Source organism: Hemiscyllium ocellatum, chromosome 16, assembly GCF_020745735.1.
Source record: "Hemiscyllium ocellatum isolate sHemOce1 chromosome 16, sHemOce1.pat.X.cur, whole genome shotgun sequence".
NCBI lineage: Eukaryota > Metazoa > Chordata > Chondrichthyes > Orectolobiformes > Hemiscylliidae > Hemiscyllium > Hemiscyllium ocellatum.
This window is the reverse complement of record NC_083416.1, coordinates 67,256,317-67,274,014: the sequence shown is the minus strand read 5'-3', so window position 1 is coordinate 67,274,014 and position 17,698 is coordinate 67,256,317. Positions and strand designations below refer to the sequence as shown.

The 17,698-nt window shown below is 38.5% G+C and overlaps 2 protein-coding genes across 6 annotated transcripts in view; one reads left to right on the top strand and one right to left on the bottom strand.

Annotated features, from left to right (window-relative positions):
• Positions 1-9,250, top strand: part of hmgxb3 (HMG box domain containing 3) — a 91,516-nt gene extending 82,266 nt beyond the window's left edge. For 4 of the 5 annotated variants that reach the window (XM_060837339.1, XM_060837337.1, XM_060837335.1 and 1 more), the window contains 3 exons: positions 2,970-3,089; positions 7,442-7,651; positions 8,712-9,250. In XM_060837339.1, coding sequence (XP_060693322.1) covers positions 2,970-3,089; positions 7,442-7,651; positions 8,712-9,158 — 777 coding nt within the window. In that variant the 3' untranslated portion in view covers positions 9,159-9,250. Of the gene's footprint in view, positions 1-2,969; positions 3,090-7,441; positions 7,652-8,711 lie in introns of those variants that run through there. The other variant, XM_060837340.1, reaches the window with a different exon arrangement.
• A 1,086-nt stretch (positions 9,251-10,336) lies between these two features.
• Positions 10,337-17,698, bottom strand: part of LOC132823457 (vascular endothelial growth factor C-like) — an 84,669-nt gene continuing 77,307 nt past the window's right edge. Inside the window, exon 7 of the mRNA XM_060837343.1 lies at positions 10,337-10,473. Coding sequence (XP_060693326.1) covers positions 10,392-10,473 — 82 coding nt within the window. The 3' untranslated portion in view covers positions 10,337-10,391. The remainder of the gene's footprint in view (positions 10,474-17,698) is intronic.

The following is a 17,698-nucleotide window of genomic DNA, read 5'->3' as shown; positions in this document are numbered from 1 at the left end:
ATTAAAACATCATTGTTAAGATAGTAGTACACTGAGATACATCTGGATTATTTTTCCGTGTATGCCTTTTAATACAATTGCTTCAAATTTTCATCTATCTGCTGTAACTCAGGTAATTACTCTGAGCTAAAGATTTCTACTTTGTCAGCCGTTTGCTCCTGGTTTATATCAAGCATTTGATCAAATAGGGTTCAACTTTCTTATCTGTACTCTTTGATCTCTTCTGCTTCAACTGGTAACTTTGTGACCTCATTACCACGCACTCAAGAAAATGCCAGGATATGGTTCCTGCAATACCTCAGTTGCCTGAGTTTCCACTGGCCTTTCAACCACAGTAGACCGCATTCCTACCTGTGAACCAGCTATATCATTAGCAAGGCCAAATTGTATTCCTGGAGCTGAGAGTTTGTCTAGTACTTCTACCATAACTTCTCCATTCTTCACTGGACACTCTAATGTCACCTTACATAATTGAGCATAGTTACAGATGGAGAAACGGTTAACATAGAGGAATATAATGGTTTAAATGTGGACCCTCCAAAAGTGGAGCCCAGGGCATTTCTATCCGTGGTCTCCACTGGGTCACGTTTATGCATTGGGTTCCAGGCTACATGCTGGGATAGTCACTGGCTGTTCCATTGCACTGGAGGGTGGCATTGTCTTGATGATCTGCAGCACCTGTCTTGCTGGCAGTTAATATCTCTGGGGTCCACTTGGACCATTGCTTCTTTGCACTCTCTCTCTCTCTCTCTGTGTCTCTCTATCTCTATCTCTTGATCTCTGTGGTGATAAGGACCATGAGCTTCAGCAGCACATCATGCCTTTCAGCCCGTGGGATAACAGTGAGTTATGTCTCATTTGGGAGCAGAGAATAGTGGCAGTTCTGATCAAATTGAGTTTACCAACTGCCTGCATTTTCAGCCATCTATAGGCTGCAGTCTGCCAGCAAGGCACCATAATTTCACCTGCAGTCTCTGAGGAGGAAGGAAATACTGCTGGGTAAAGTCATGCCCAGCCTCCACCTGGCCAGGGTTGTGGGAAAGTCAGTATTCATGGACAGTCTAGGGCAGTCTCTCTACCGTTTCCAAAAGGATCCTTGGGGTCAAAGGCCTCTTGGGGGGGGTTGCTGTCTCGTGGCAGTTGTGTTGGGTAAGGATTGGGGGAGTGGGTGCTTGGGTGAGCTTGGACTGTCAGGCGGTAGCTTCCTTGGCAGACCTAAATTAGTGATGTGGCGCAAGAAGAGGCTGCAAATCACAAGACTGGGCACTGGTAGTGGCCTCAGATCTGAGGGAGGATGCATACGCCCCAAGATGATATCATTCGGGTCTGATATTGTGCTACAGTTGATACCGTTAAAACTAATCTTATGATATTCAGTAAGATTTTCAGTTACAATAACTAGCTGTCTTTAATGTGGAAATAATACTAAGCAAGGAAACATCCAGGGCCTTAACAGGGTGCTGAGAAAGCAATTGTTTTCCTTAGTTGAAAGGTCAATAACAAGGGGCATGATTTTAAGGTGAAAGACAGGAGGTCTAGAGGGGATTTGAGGAAAAAGCTTTCACTCAAATGGTGGCGGAAAACTGGAATTCACTTCCTGAGAGCATACTTGAGGCAGGAAATCTGACTACCTTTTTTAGAAAAAGTACTTGGATTAGCACTTATTGTCATAACATTCAAGGCCTGGTGCTGGAATGTGGGGCGAGTATAGATTTAGAGTAAAATTTTTGGAGCAGACTGGATTGGACAAAGTGTCTTTTCTGTACTGTATGATTCTCGGAAACAATAATGTTATGTACTCTGCACCAACCTTTCTACCATACTTTCCTCATTTAAAAGATTTTTTGCAACCCACAAACCATCTAACCTAATATCTTGTGTCGATCGGTGCCATGTATTTTATAATGTGCCTTAGAAGTGTTTTGAACCATTTTGTATTAAAGGTGCTATGCAAATATGTATAAGCAGATATTATGCTATTCTATGTTCTACAGGAATGGAGTAATGGAGACTGAATACAGTGTTTTATTTAGAACATTCAGTGTACAATTACCTGTTTTGTGTCAGTGAAACCTTCTGTAAAGCATGATTGCAAGCATGTTATATTTTACCCAAATTCAGTGTTTATATGAGTAGCACAGTGCACTGGAACTTGTGTGGTCTTTTGAATTTTCTGTTTGTGGCAGACTTTGTATTCGACTTTAGACCAACATTTTTCCATTAATGGCAGTAGCAGTTCTGTGGTTTCATTCATAGTTCCCCATAACCTGATGCATAAAAGTTCTGCCCTTTGTAAAAGTGAAGCCATAGAGAGCTGAAGATGCTGCAAGAATAATAACATTTTTGTATGACATAAACTTGATTTGGGACAGGCACTTAGTCATACAGCACGGAAACAAATCATTTCGGTCCAACAAGTCCATGCCAATCAGGTGTCCTAAACTGAACTAGTCCCATTTGCCTCTGTTTGGTCCATATCCCTCTAAACCTTTCCTATTCATGTACTGTCCAAACGTCTTTTCAATGTTGTAATTGAAGTCAACTCTACACCTTCCTCTGGCAGCATGTTCAGTTAGCTATAATGATTGTAGTTAATTAAGACATTAACAATTAAAGTCCCAGCTATCCAAGTGATCAACTAAGTGGTGTGTCAGTGGGGATTGGTCTTAAATGTTTATGATTTTTAATGGAAACAAATTCCAGCAAGAATCAAACTGGTCAAGAGATGATGGAGAAAATTTGGGAAGGGAAACGATAAACACATTCACTGTGTTCATTATTGATAAAGCACATTTTCTCTCCAAAAGCCTTAAATTGAAAGTACACCAGAAATGAGCCTCAAAAATAGATGTTTTTTGGCTGCTTGCCAAAATATTTTCAAAATGTAGCTTGCTTCATTGCCAAAGCAAGCAGCTAATATATATGCTTTGACTTCCCTTTGTCATATTTGCCTGATACATATTTTGCAGGAACATCTGTGTTCTTCATTATTCGCTTTATATTCCTATGTGCTAGATGGATCAACTGCACAGGTCCAACCTCCATGTGATGTGACAGGAGGAAAAGTTTATAAGTTGTGTCTACATCAGGTAAGGAATGTGTAGAAAAGAGTAAATATTCCTGTGTAATTGAAATATGCTTAATAAAATAGTTTCTAGGTATTACTTTTTATTTAACACTCACTCTTCCATTTTAAACCTGTCAGCTTTGAACTTTGCAACCATCACCACCTCAAGCTGTACTTGTCTGTGCTGCAGGTAATAAGTAGCCTTTGCATAGAATGGAAGATTGTCCTTTTTCTTTGTGGTGGAGAGACACAGATGCACTTAAATGTGTTGGTGATGTAACAAATTATGAAAACTAGGTGCTGTAAAAAATCAGTGGGTTGAGTTAAAGTATAGGGGCAAAAACACTGGTGACATTCATTTATTGAACCCTTGTAATTATTGTAGACTATAAAGCAAGAAATTAGAGATGTGAGCAACAGTGACAAAGAAGTGATCATATGGAACTTTAATTTTCATAAATTGGTACATAACTTGGAAGAAGATTACATGAAATGCAGTTGGGACAGTTTGCTCATGGCAATACATTGTGGAACCAAGTAAGGAACAGGCAATTTTAGGGGTAATTAGTAAAGGATCCTTTGGGAAATTGTGAACCATTTTAATATGGTAGTATTTCATAATAAATTTAAAAGTGACTTTCTTAAGTCTGAAAATGAAGTCTTAAACATTAATGAAGCAATTTCATGAGTATGAGGGAAGTTCTTTAACTCTACAATGAACTAGTCCCACTTTGAGGGTGGGATATTTGCGATATTTTCTTTGCCTATTTTAAAGGTTAATTCCAATTCTCCGTTGCTGAAACACACAACATTCCAAGTAATCTCCTTTCCCGTCTGTACCAGTCCTGCTCTTAGACTTAGTCTGAAAAATGCATCAATGCAGACTGATTTTTATTTTCTCTTTGCCCCTCTTCTCAGCTGGAGAAATGAGTTGTCTTCACTTAGTTGCACCGAGATCTGGAATAAGCCTGAATTTCCCGCAGACCTTGAAATAAAAGTAGGTTATTCAGCCCCGTAGCTTGTTCCACTGATCTGTGACCTAACTTCAGGTACTTGCCTGCCCATATCTCTTAAAACCTTTAATAAAATAATTATCTCAGATTTAAAAAGAACTACTGATCCTTCCTCCACTGCCATTTGTGGAGGTGAGTTCCAAGTATCTACCACCCTTTGTCAGTAAACTGGTAGTGAAATATAGGTCTCTCTCCACAGATGCTGCCCTACTTACTGATTATTTCCAACACCTATATTTATTTCAAGTTTTCAGCATCTGCAGTATTTTGCTTTTCCACAAGATTTCCACAAAATGCTGTCTGAACTTCTCCTTTTCTTGGTTAGTCCAAATACCATTTCCTTACCTTGACACAATATTGAGTTTCTTTGGGGAGTTAATTGGGAGTGGCACTGGACGGCTTTCACAGTATTTCCTTTCATTCTGCCTTAATGAAGTCCATACTGTAGTTGTTAAAGAGCGTTTCTGAGACAGCTGAGACTAGGGAAATGATTTACATTGCATTATCAGGGTGTTGCTTTGCTCTTTGCTATGATGCATTAGCCACATCTAATTATGCATAATGCAACGAGTAAAAGGCAACTGAATTGTAATCTAAATTTCAGGCTAAATTTAGCTCAACAACCCAACAGTCTAGGTCTGCTCCATTTAAACTGTGTAGGATATTAATGGAACACTATGTGACTGCCTTATGTGGGAATTTGCTTTTATTAAAAAGACATTTTTTTTCTTCAATGATTGTAATTCCAGCATTTAAAATACAAATGCAAAGAAATGTTTTGGTACGACTGAGTTTAATTGAAATCACAATGGCTTCTTTGACAGTATGTGTGTACCATTCAGGTCAGTGGAAATGCTTGGTTAATGAAGTCTAAAGTCACCCTGTTTCACAGTAACGATCGATTGAGGGTATATCATCCCGGCCACTTTTACAGAACCCCATTTAGAAATCAGAACTGGGCAGCCGAATAATATCGTGAGCTTTTTTCTTTTAAAAAAAATGACAAAGTCCTGAAAGTGTACATTGGGAAATGGAATAGAAGGAAGAGTCTAAATGTTTTCAAACAAACCAAGCAAATGATAGAATAGCAGTCTTAAGGACTGAGTGTGCTTTGAAGAGCTCCTTGCATATGTCACTGGCACTATCATATTCTTTAGAAAAATCAGGATATTTACTTGATTTTGAGAGACTTGGAGCTCGAGCAAGCAAAGGAATTTATATCAATTACTAAAAAATGAATCAATATTTTTCAAAATTCTGATGAACTGTTGGCTATTGTCTCTTGGAAGGTGGAGTTCAAAACTGAAGGCAGTTGCAACAAATGCTGTAAAATGCTGCACCAGTTGAAATTTGAGAGCATTTTCTGTTTGGGTAAAAATATCGTTAAATGGATAAAAGACTGATAAATAGATTTGAGATGCAGATCAGCCTTGACCAACTTGAATGATAGATTCAACTTGACAGTCAGTATGGCCCTGATGATTTTTATCCTACTGGATGTATCTGCAGCAGAGGCTACATCAATGAGGACCAGTTTTTCCCTGAGCCTCCCTGGCATGTTCCCACCTTGCAGAAGCTAGTAAGATTATTCTGTAAGTCTGCTGCCACCTTATAGAAACCTAATTTAATTGTATGTACTTCAAAAAGCCCAAGCAAGTTGGAGGATGGCTTGATAATATCACTTGCTTGAGACCGGAGCTATTTTCTTTAAAGTTTCTTCTCATATCTGAGCTTCTTTGGGCTAAGTACCTCAGGGAACTCCTATTTTAGTCCTGTAGCCACAAAGTGATAATCAAAAGTCCTCTTATTTTGGCCTTACTTTGATTGATTTATTTCAATAAAATTTATATTAAAGCTTCCTTTTAACACAGTGGGAACCTTATCTTATTTATCTTGTAGAAATAGAATTGGATTCAAGCACCTACAATAAGGGACTATTAAAGCCTGTTCTTCACATGCAAACCTAATTGAGTGTTACAGAGAATTATTTTTCTGCATTGTCACTTTTAACTTACATTGTTCTTTTTCCTTTTATGATAGAGATAACATACTTGCATTTATATAGTGCCTTTCATATCTACAGGATATTTTCAAACCGTTCACAGCCAATACGTTAAAATTAATTATTATAAGCACAGGTGACAGTCAGTTTGCAAACAGCAAGCTTTCAAAAATGGCAAAATTCGGGTCAATATTTTAATGATTTGCGTTGAAGAGTAGATGTTGACCAGGAGATTTGGAGAACTCCCTGGTGGTGTTCAAGTCGAGTAAAGAATTCTTTTTGACACCCATTTGTTTAGGTCAACGGCATTAGGTTTCACACTTTGAATGTAATTTCAAATAACTACAACTGTGGTGTTTCAATTTAAATTTTGTGTTCTAGTCCTCCAGTGTAACTGACAACTTAAGAGCTTCTGATATTAGGGGAGTCTTTGGTATACTGGCCAACATTCACCCTCCAGCCAACATTACTAAAACAGATAATAGCAGTCAGCATTTGTTTCCCATCCTAATTGCCCTTTGAATCGGTGACTTTCTGTACCATTAAAGGAAGCAGTTAAGAGACAGCTACATTCCTTTGGGTCTGGAATCATACTTGGGCTAGACCTGCTCTGGATGGAAGATTTTCTACCCGACGGGACATTAGAGAACCCATGTGTTTTTACAGTTAGCAATTGCTACCATCACTAATACTAGCTTTATAATCTAGATCTATTAATTGAATTCAGATTTCATCAGCTGCCGTGGAGGGGTTTGAATCCATTCATCTACAGCATTAACCTGGTCCTTTGGGTTGCAGTCCAATGACATTATTAAGCTGCTGTTTCCCTTTTTTTTTAAATGTTTAAAAATAGATGTTTCGTTTCTGTACATCAGTGCCTGCAATTCAGTAGAACTTCATGAACTGATTAGATTAGATTACTTACAGTGTGGAAACAGGCCCTTCGGCCCAACAAGTCCACACCGACCCGCCGAAGCACAACCCACCCATACCCTTACATTACCCCTTACCTAACACTACAGGCAATTTAGCAGGGCCAATTCACCTGACTCACACATCTTTGGACTGTGGGAGGAAACCGGAGCACCCGGAGGAAACCCACGCAGACATGGGGAGAACGTGCAAACTCCACACAGTCAGTCGCCTGAGTCGGGAATTGAACCCAGGTCTCAGGCGCTGTGAGGCAGCAGTGCTAACCACTGTGCCACCGTGCCGCCCACAGTTACTCTGCTTTGGGTACCTTGAGGTTGTAAAAGGTGCAGGTCCTTCAATTTTTTAAATTCAGTCTTTCAAATTGCTGAATCAAGCATCGTTGTCAGTCAATTCATGCAAAATAAATTTGTCAAATTTTGTGATCAGGTTGTTTGTGGATCTAAGTACCTTGTGAGAAGCGAGTCTGCACGTGACCATGTTGACCTGCTGGTATCTTCGCGCTATTGGCCTCCAGTGTATGTGGTTGACATGGCTCCACATGTTGCATTAAATGCAGATGTGCGGTATCCTGAAATTGCTGGACAAATGTGGGGACATAAACAAGGCTGTTTTTCAGATCCACTGGAAGCACCAAAGGTTTGTATTGTATTTTTGTATTAGTGCATCGTCTGAAATTTAATGTATTTTATGTACACATTGCCTGAAAGCTAATGGATTATTTTTGTTTAATTCTTTTTATAATCTGCATTTAAGTTGTTTCTAAACTAAAAATACCACCTGCTTTTGCATTGCATTTGTCAGCTAGTTAGTATGAACTATGGCTTATTTTTAACATACATTGTTGTTTTTTTTTCTTTTTCAATATCTAACTCAATTCATCAATTTAATCTCTTTGGTCACAACCTACTCTTTATGATTATCTCATTCCTTCAACCTACTAGTAACAATTGCATTTAAGTTGAATGTTCTTAAGTTTTCACACTAAAGGCCCTCCTTTAAATCCGTTAAACCCATCTCTTTCAGTCACTTCTTCAGGGAATTATTTGCAGTCTTTTTACTGAAGGGGCTTTTGGAGCTCTGGTTTAATATTTGAAAGACATTCCTCTCCAACAGTGCAACATTCCCTCCACCACATTGATGAGATTTTATATGTTGATATTTAGGGTGCAATTTGAACTGACTCAAGCAAGATTTGATACCATTGAACCAAGATCAACAATTTAAATCGTTAACATATTTTCCTTCATGACTCTGTTTGAAAAAAAATTGTATGCTTTGAAATCTCCAGAGGATATTAGAGACACAATGTAAACATGAGCTTATTTGAGTTTCTGTCTGTTCTTTCTTCAATTTTTGGCATTGATTGTCTTGGACACTGAGAAGATTGCAGTACCAATATATTTCCATATTTTTCTATTCTTTGCAAGAATATAGCATTTTGTGAAAATATTGATAGAAACAAGGAACAGTAGAAGGCCACTCATTCGACAGTTCAGGTTTTAGATCCACAAAGCAGTATTGCAAACTAACATTGCTAATCAGTTCCCAACTACCCACCTGAATAATTCCATTTTTATTCTACTTATATGTCTTCTTATATTCTGCTTTTTATAAAGTAGTAGATAATGAAGTAGACATATCAGAGCCCATTGGTGAATATTCTGCTATTGGACCTAATATTGGATTCCTTTTCCAGCGTGTGTCCTGTCAAGAGCTACTTGATCAACACTATGCTATGGATGTATTGCTAACAGAGAATAACATTCAACATCCTATCACCAAGTCTAATGCTCGCAGAATTGTGTACCATGATAAAGACCAGAGCACAGGAAAGAACACAACAGCAGGACACCACTCTATCAGTCTTTGCAGTGAACTAGAACCATACAGTGATGTACTCGAATCTATTCCAGACAGCAAGGTGCAAAATGTGCGGCAAAAGTCCATCACTTTTGAAAATGCTACATACTATTTTCTATATAATCGTTTGGTTGACTTCCTCACCAGCAGAGACATTGTAAACCAACAAATCAGTGAAGTGTTGCAGAGCTGTCAACCTGGAGAGGTGGTGATACGAGATAGCTTGTACAGACTGGGAATAGCGCACCTTAACACAGAGAGTGAAACTGAGGAGCTTGCATAACAACTGATCCTTAAAAGTAGTTAAGGAAAATAATTTCTCAAGTAATGTATTTATTCAGTGCTTCTATTTAATTAAAAATATTGTGTTTGTAATTTCTTAAAGTTTTTTTTTCAAAACCTGTCAGCGATCATGTTGGGAAAGGATGTTTAGCTTTGATTTGGGCTCTACGTGACATTAAATTACCACAGAACGTTTGCTATTGGTAAAAAGAGAAAACTGCTCAGAATTTTTTTTAATGAATGTTTCCATGTGTTTCTTGTGACGGAGTGAACCTTAACCACCTATCTTGGGCTCATGTCCCAATTATAAATGAAGTATTAACAATAAACTGCATTTGAAAATTTCCCTTCATACTTTAATGCAGTCCATCCTTACTCCAATTGAAAGTTGTATTAGAGCATAAACTCTCCCTCTTTGATATGCTAGTTGAGAGATGATTTCCACACTGCTGTGTACCAAAACTCTAATTTCATGGGCCACCATATGGATTGGAATTTGCAGAATTTCATATTGTACAAAATTAGCCTTACCAGCCATCTTGTCAATATTGGATGCTGCTTGAACTGTTGTGCTCTTCCAGCACCACTGATACAGAATCTTGTAAATATGGCCATAGCCATTTGATTATCTAAAAAGCTTGATTCAGAAATGGAGCATATAAAAATTAAGCTAGAATATAATGATAAACCTTTAGTGCACAACTTTCAAGTGAGCCAGAGGCTGTTGGCCTCAGTACTGAAAAAAATGTCCAGTCTACCTTAACTTACCATGGAAAGGCAACGTAACTAACTTTTTACATTCTTGCTATGCAGTGAAAAGCTGAGTGGTATTTTTAACTCTGGTGTTGCAGTAAGTCGAAACAGACATTCTATAATTACACAATTGAGCAATATTGTGAATGAATTTGTGCCTATGAGATACTAGGTGTGTCGGCCCTGTGTCCCAATGACTGGATGATTGAATCAACCATACTCCTACAGGCTGTACTGAACCACCCCAGACTTGCAAAGTCCAAAATGAAGTGTCTGTTTTTAGGTGTAACTTCACGGGTGTGTCACCCCCACGGAGCAAACCTGAATGCACTAGTAGCTACAGTAACAATCAACTTAAGATAATCAGTTAAATTCATAAGATGGCTTGTTTTATGTTCTCTAGAAGCAAAATACATTCATACTCAGGTATCCGTTCTCTGCAAACAAAAGGAATATGGTCAAGCTTTGCACCTTTTCTGATTTACCTCCAGAATGGAGATCCTCGTTCCTGTTCATTTCTCCACCACAAAGTCTGAGAGTTGAACTGCCATTCTTGAATTTGCCTTGAATGCAAGACAAAAATTTCACAGTCTCTCTTCCAGCAATATTCGACATCTGTACTATTGAGTATTTTTTAAATTTGTTATTGCTTCTATACTCATTAATTGAGCAGTGATGATTCTGGTGAATAGAAGTGTTTCCCTTTTTGAGTATCTAGCATCAACATCAGGCACTCTCAGATAATAGAACAGCCTGTTGCACAGTAACTGACCTTCTACACATCTCAGCCCCAACCTCAGAAGAGCACTCCACGCAACAGTGTGATGTTTCCTTCTAAATATTCTTAGCAACAGTACACAAGTTGTCTTTCAAGCACTTTGGGACATTGATGTTAATATAAAAAAAAGTACAATGGAAATGTAACATCATTCTTAATTTACAGAAATAATGTGCTGAACTGTTTTTCAACTGTTTTGCTGACTGTACAATTGTTCCCAAAACCATTTCATATAATTTTAGTAAATACTGTTTAAGTATCGTAAATGCTGATTTACACTTTGACAGACTCACACCACAGTTATTTGATTAGTTTAAAAGACTGAGTAATTTTGAGCTGCTTGTTAGTACAAGGACAAAATTCTGTTCTGAGAGCAGGATGCTGAAACAATTACCCTCTTCACTTTTGAAATATTACTTCTCTATGTCAAGATATATTTCCATTGCCTTGAAAGATTAGTTGTTCATAAATATATATGTATCTTATCATGTGTAACTGCCTCTGGAAATAACTGGTGTCCAAGTCCAGGTTGGATATCTTTATAACAAGAATGGGAGATCCACCGGAATATTGCCCCATGTTTTGATGACAGTGCCCAAGTCTTTAAATGATTGTGCTGTTGATGATGTTCCATATTAGCACAATGGGCTTACTTCTATGATTCATGAAGGATGATTTATTCGAAGAGTTATGGAAATCCCTAATAAACTATTCATTTTCAACACTTAGTAGTTTTTCTTATTAAGGTTTACCAGTGGGTTAGATTGCAGAAAGTATTAACAAGTTAAGTGGTTACATGCTTCCTTTCTGTAAATGTAAAACCTAACCTACAAACTAATGCACACACTGGTTATCGCGCATGAGATATCTTCAGTGTCTAGGATTCTGGAGTCATCTGGCAAATGTTTTAAAAGCACTTCCCCCTCCCAGCTATCCTTGTGTTTAAATTAAAATTCATTTTCAGACCTATGAAGTCTCATTGGAACACATGATGTATGATGTGTTCTTCTTGGATAATGAGAAGTTGACCAGTTAAGCACCTCACTTGTACCATCTGGAAATAAAGATCCAAAAAATAGGGTAATGGTATAATTGGTCTCTGAAATGTCCAATATTTATCATGCCAAAGGTTTGAAGCATTCAGCATGTTGACTGTGGGGAAGTGGGGGGGCTGATGGCGTGGTGTGGATTTTGGTACCTTGAGAGGCTTGTGTCATCAATTCCTGGGAGGAACAAAGACCAGAAAGTGTGGCACGCACCTTTGGGGAGAAAGATTGAGAAATGTATGAGTGCCCTGAATTGAAACAGAGTGCAAACAAAATAATATCACAGGAAAGTGTAAGTTGTTTGGTGAGTGAATTAACACTTTTCAGGAGTATGTGTAAAAAGCTATGGGTAACACTGGTTAGCACTGCTGTCTCTGCATCAGGAACCCAGATTCAATTCCAACCTTGGGCAACTGTTTGAATTGGAGTTTGCGTGTTCTCCCTGTGTCTGCATGGGTTTCTGTTGGGTGCTCTGGTTTCCTCCCACTGCCCAAAGATGTATAGGTTTGGAGGATTGGCTGTGCTAAATTGCCCTGTAGTGCTCAGGGATGTGTAACCTAGATGGATTAGACATGTTTCATGTGGGGATAGTGTGGAGAAATGGGTATGGGTGGAATGCTCTTCGGAGGTTTTGTGAGATTTGATAATTGCCTCTATAAGGATTGTACGGATTCTGAGTTAGAAATAGTCCTCAAATGGCTATCTCATTCGTTCTTAAGGGTCACCAGCAGAAGGAAAATAGCATGGCATGGTTAAGTGATGAAATTCTATTGTATTAAGTTAAAATTCATGTAGTTAGTGGTAGCGAGGAGGGACATTTTATTGAATGTTTATAAATTATTTGATTAATTCAAACACAGCAAAGATAACAGTTTATGGCTGAAGCATGTGGGAGCTTGTGGACAACATTCTCAAACCGTAACAACCATGAATGACAATCTTTATCTTGAGTCAGTGAGCTGCAGTTTCAGTTGCAGATGGTGCAATACATTGGATTGGGGATGATGGAAGAGCAGTAGGTTACTTAGACATGCGGTTCCAGAAGGCAGTCTCATTACTTTGATTAAGGTTCGCATGAGCATAGCAAGTCTGGTTATTAGCCAAGAACAAGCAGGTTTGACTGATCAGACAACAGGATGAAGAAGGTAGAGTTACAGGGGCCTCAGTGAATTGATCAACTGTTTTAAGATTCTTCCAGCTTGCAAAGATGAGAGTAGGAGCTGCAGGGTGAATGAGCAAACTCATAATGCTACCAAGGTCCAGGAAGGATGCTGAGGCAAAAGTTAGGAACATGGTTGTATTAAAGTTCATTAATCATTATGTATGTTGTGGCAGGGCACAAATCATGTTGGAGAAGATTTTGTTGATTAAAGGGATGCACTAAGGTAGTATAACAAAGTAGCTGCTTAGAAGAACCAAGCCATTCAGCCCAATAGTTATGCACCTTCTGCCGATCAGTGTTTATTACGTATTCTCCCTTCTAACTGATCCTCTATAGTGGCTGATGAAAGAAATGAGCCCTTGAACCATTGGTATAGTAATGCAAAATGATTTCCTCTTATAAATTGAAATGTGAAATACTGAACACGTACAAACCAGTTTACAAATATAATTTTTATTTTAAAAATGTTCGGTGGTTAAAAAATCTAGTACACATCTTAAAACACACTATAACATTGAGCCAGCAATAAATATACAATTATTTTGTCTTTGATAAAGAAAATTTGTGTTTAATACATATGTTCACAGCTTCTGTATAGAAAATTACCCATAGTGTAATCAAAAACATTTCATTGAAATTAATTTTCCTATGTGACGATGTATGGAGTGATACAGCTTGTAAATGCATGCTCTATTTTAATGTAGCATTAATCACATCAGCCTAACTATAGGCAATGTTATTAATGACTGCATATCTTGGACTGAGATACCATTAAATTGGTTGAATAGTTGCATTCTAAAATTATTTTTGCTGTTGCTCAATAGTTTGAATTAGCACATCATAATCTTCGAGGAGAGATTATGGAAGATAACAGGATGCACATTTAAAACTACTGACCATCGTAGTGTGGCAGTCGTAAAATAATTTAAAAATCACTTTTCTCTCCTGTTGTTCTTCTTTCTCCTGATCTGTCTCTGCTGAATTTCAGTTCAGTGGATAATTGTTGCCACCTCCCATCTTCTGTGCTATTGATGAACAAGCTTTTGAGAGTACTGACACATGATGGAACTCCTAAAGTAATCTGACAATGAGCAAGACCAATGTTACTTTCCCGTAAATCCCAGATTTGTGTACATGCATCAAGGGTGATTGAATTAAGGGACCAAAAAAATCTATTCGTATTCTGTCCTTCTCTCCATAATTTTAATGTTATTTAAGCACCCTTAAGTAAGCCTGTGCAACCATCCACTGACCCCTATGAAATAATGATACCAAAGGTTTGTAAAAGAACTACATTAATTGATTAATTGTCCACAATCAGCTGATGGAGTGGCATTCCAAAAGCTACTGTGTTTCCAATTAAACCTGTAGGATTATAACCTGGTGTTGTGTGATTTTTAACTTTGTACACCCCAGTACAACACCGGCATCTCCAAATCATGACTACATTAATTGACCTCTTTAATATATGACCAGTAGTGAAATCACATTGCCGCTGATAGCAAACATCACTGGAAAAATTATATCCAACATCATTCTTCAAGTGTCATTGAGACTCTGTCCACTTTTCAAACACATTCTCACACAGTATATCATTCTAGAGTAGCAGTTTTTACTTTCTGGGTTCAGTTAGGCTGTGAGATAAATATCTTCTCCTACATGGGTATCTTGATTTTTTTTCTCTCTCTAAGGTAGTTAACTGAAGAAGTGACCAATGGAAGAAAGACTACAAATGGTAAATATACAAATTAACAATTGGAATTACTTTAAATATACCAACAATGTAGGAGGGTTAGTATTCAAAGGGCACAGATTTAAGACCATTGGCAATAAAGCTGCAAGACTTATTTTTCTTTAAAAAAAAATCTATAATCTGACTGTACCGGAAAGGGTGGTGGAAGGAGACTCCCATTAGTGATTTTTCAGGGGAGAATCTAATGTTTATCTAACAGTGGAAATTTTGAGGACTGTGGGGAAAGAGCATTGAAGTGAATCAGATGCTCTTCTTTCAAGTGACTGGCACAGCCATCAAGGGAAAATGACCCATATTGTGGGATTATGCACTAAAATATAACAACTGAAGGGGAAGGTTATTTGTGTCTGTATTTTATCCTCTAACTGTGATTTCTGATTCAATAGCGAAGGTGCTGCGAAAGTGGGCAGGCAGAGAGGATGCTGAATTAATAAACATTTAAAATGCTAACAAAGTAAATCAAATTTATACCTCAGTTTTGTCCCAGCTGAAAATAATGCCTTTAAAGTGCAAGAGGAAAGCATATCACTTGGAATTTATTTAGATTGTGGACTTTAAATGAAAAAGTGTGCAAAATAATAAATGATTTGTCTGCTGACAATATGTCATTTAGTCAAAGTTCAGGACTTAACTTTTTGTTAGGATCATCTACAGCAAATTGATATTTAATGGGAGGATATTATGACTGACTGCTCCAGATATACCTGATGTGAATGTTTGTCCTTGCCTTTCCATACATGGGTTATTGCAGGGAGATGTTGACCAAATGCCAGATAATTCTTTGGTGGAAGGGAAGATCATTTAGGGGGTGCAGTGGCTCAGCGTATAGCCCTGATGCCTCAGTGCCTTGAGCCGGATGCAATTCTAGCCTCAGGTGACTGTGTGGAGTTTGCACATTCTCCCCGTGTCTGTGTGGGTATCCTCCAGGTGCTCCGGTTTCCTCCCACAATCCAAAGAGGTGCAGGTAGGAGAATTGGCCATGCTACTTTTGCCCATAGTGTTCAGGATTGTGTAGGTTAGGTGCATTCGTCAAAGTAAATATAGGATAATAGGGGAGGGAAATGGGTCTGGATGGGTTACCTTCGGAGGGCTGGTTTGGACTTGTTGGGCCAAAGGGCCTGTTTCCACACTGTAGGGATTTTATGATATCATGAAAAATCAATGGTGTGTCAGTTGTATACACCATCAACTATGGTTTTATGGATATTGGACAAGATTAAATGCAGCTGAAAAAGAAGGGGCTGAATTTTCCCTTTATTGATGGGGAAACAGAGGAGCTGATAGTATCCAAGTAAAAAGTGAGGTCTGCAGATGCTGGAGATCAGAGCTGAAAATGTGTTGCTGGTTAAAGCTCAGCAGGTCAGGCAGCATCCAAGGAACAGGAAAAGGATGTTCCTTGGATGCTGCCTGACCTGCTGTGCTTTAACCAGCAACACATTTTCAGCTCTGATAGTATCCAAGGCCAAACCCATACATTGACACGTCAGAGATCTTCCAACTTGAGAGGAGCAAAAGGTTGTGATCAAAGGCAAGTTAGAGACAGTGTAGTTCAAAATGGAAGTGACTTCTCTCCAATGTTGTAAAGTCTTTAAATTAAAAATAGATATAGCAGCTACACCAAAATGTGGGATCACTTTTGTGGAGAAATCTGACTACACATCTACCTTGGTCTAATTCAGATCACCCTTTCAAATAATCTCAATTGATGACCCCGCATGGGCAGGTAGCTCTGGTCACCCCAAATCCATCTCCTCAGAAATAGCTTGGAGACAGAAAGGAATTGGGGGACTTGTATGCCAACCAATAGAGCTCATGTTTGATACCACTTGCCTCTCATCCTAAAGTAACTCAAAATGGAAAGCAGGGCAAATATTCTTCAAAACTGCAGCATCACCCTTTGAGAACGGTTTTTAAAAATCTAATGGTAACAGACAGTATGCAAGTTTAAATGTTTGACTATACGTGCAGAACATAACGTACTATTTAGCATTGCTTATCTACTTTCATGCTAATAAAGAGATTGATTAGATTACTGAAATTAGATTAGATTAGATTACTTACAGTGTGGAAACAGGCCCTTCGGCCCAACAAGTCCACACCGACCCGCCGAAGCGCAACCCACCCATATCCCTACATTTACCCCCTACCTAACACTACGGGCAATTTAGCATAGCCAATTCACCTGACCCGCACATCTTTGGACTGTGGGAGGAAACCGGAGCACCCGGAGGAAACCCACACAGACACGGGGAGAACGTGCAAACTCCACACAGTCAGTCGCCTGAGTCGGGAACTGAACCCGGGTCTCAGGCGCTGTGAGGCAGCAGTGCTAACCACTGTGCCACCGTGCCGCCCACAATGAATTGATTCCATGAATTGTTCCAAATTAATTTAACAGAAACTGCCCATGGAATTGAAGTGTTCAGCAGCTATCCAAGCGTATGAAGTTGGAGGTAGTATATAAAGCATGGATAGAGGATTGGCTAACTAATAGAATATTGGGATATTGGAAGAGGATTGAGATAACAGGTAATTTTCAGATTGGCAATCTGTAACTTATGAAGTGTCACCAGCGCTTAGAGCTTATTTACAATAATTATTTACAATATAATGACTTGGATGAGTAAAGTGAATAAATTAGAGTCAAATTTGCAGATTGTAGAAAAATGGCTGTAGTGGTGAGGATACAATCAGCTGAATGTAAAAACTTGACAAGTGGAATGTAAACTGGGAAAATGTGAGGTTATAAATTTTGGCAGGAAGAGTAGAGTAGCTAAATAACATTTAAAAAAAGTCCCAGAAAGCTGCAGCAGAAAGGGATTTGGGATTCCTTGAGAATTAATCACATAAAAAGCTAGCATGTAAGGTCAGCAGGTATTAGGAGTGGGAAATGGAACATTCCCTTTTATTTCAAAGGGAATGGAGAATAAAAGTAGAGAGATTTTGCTTAAACTCTACAAGGCACTAGTTAAACCTTACCGAGAATTTTTTTGTGCAGTTTGGCTTTCTTAACTAAGGAATGACATACTGGTGTTGGAAATACTCCATG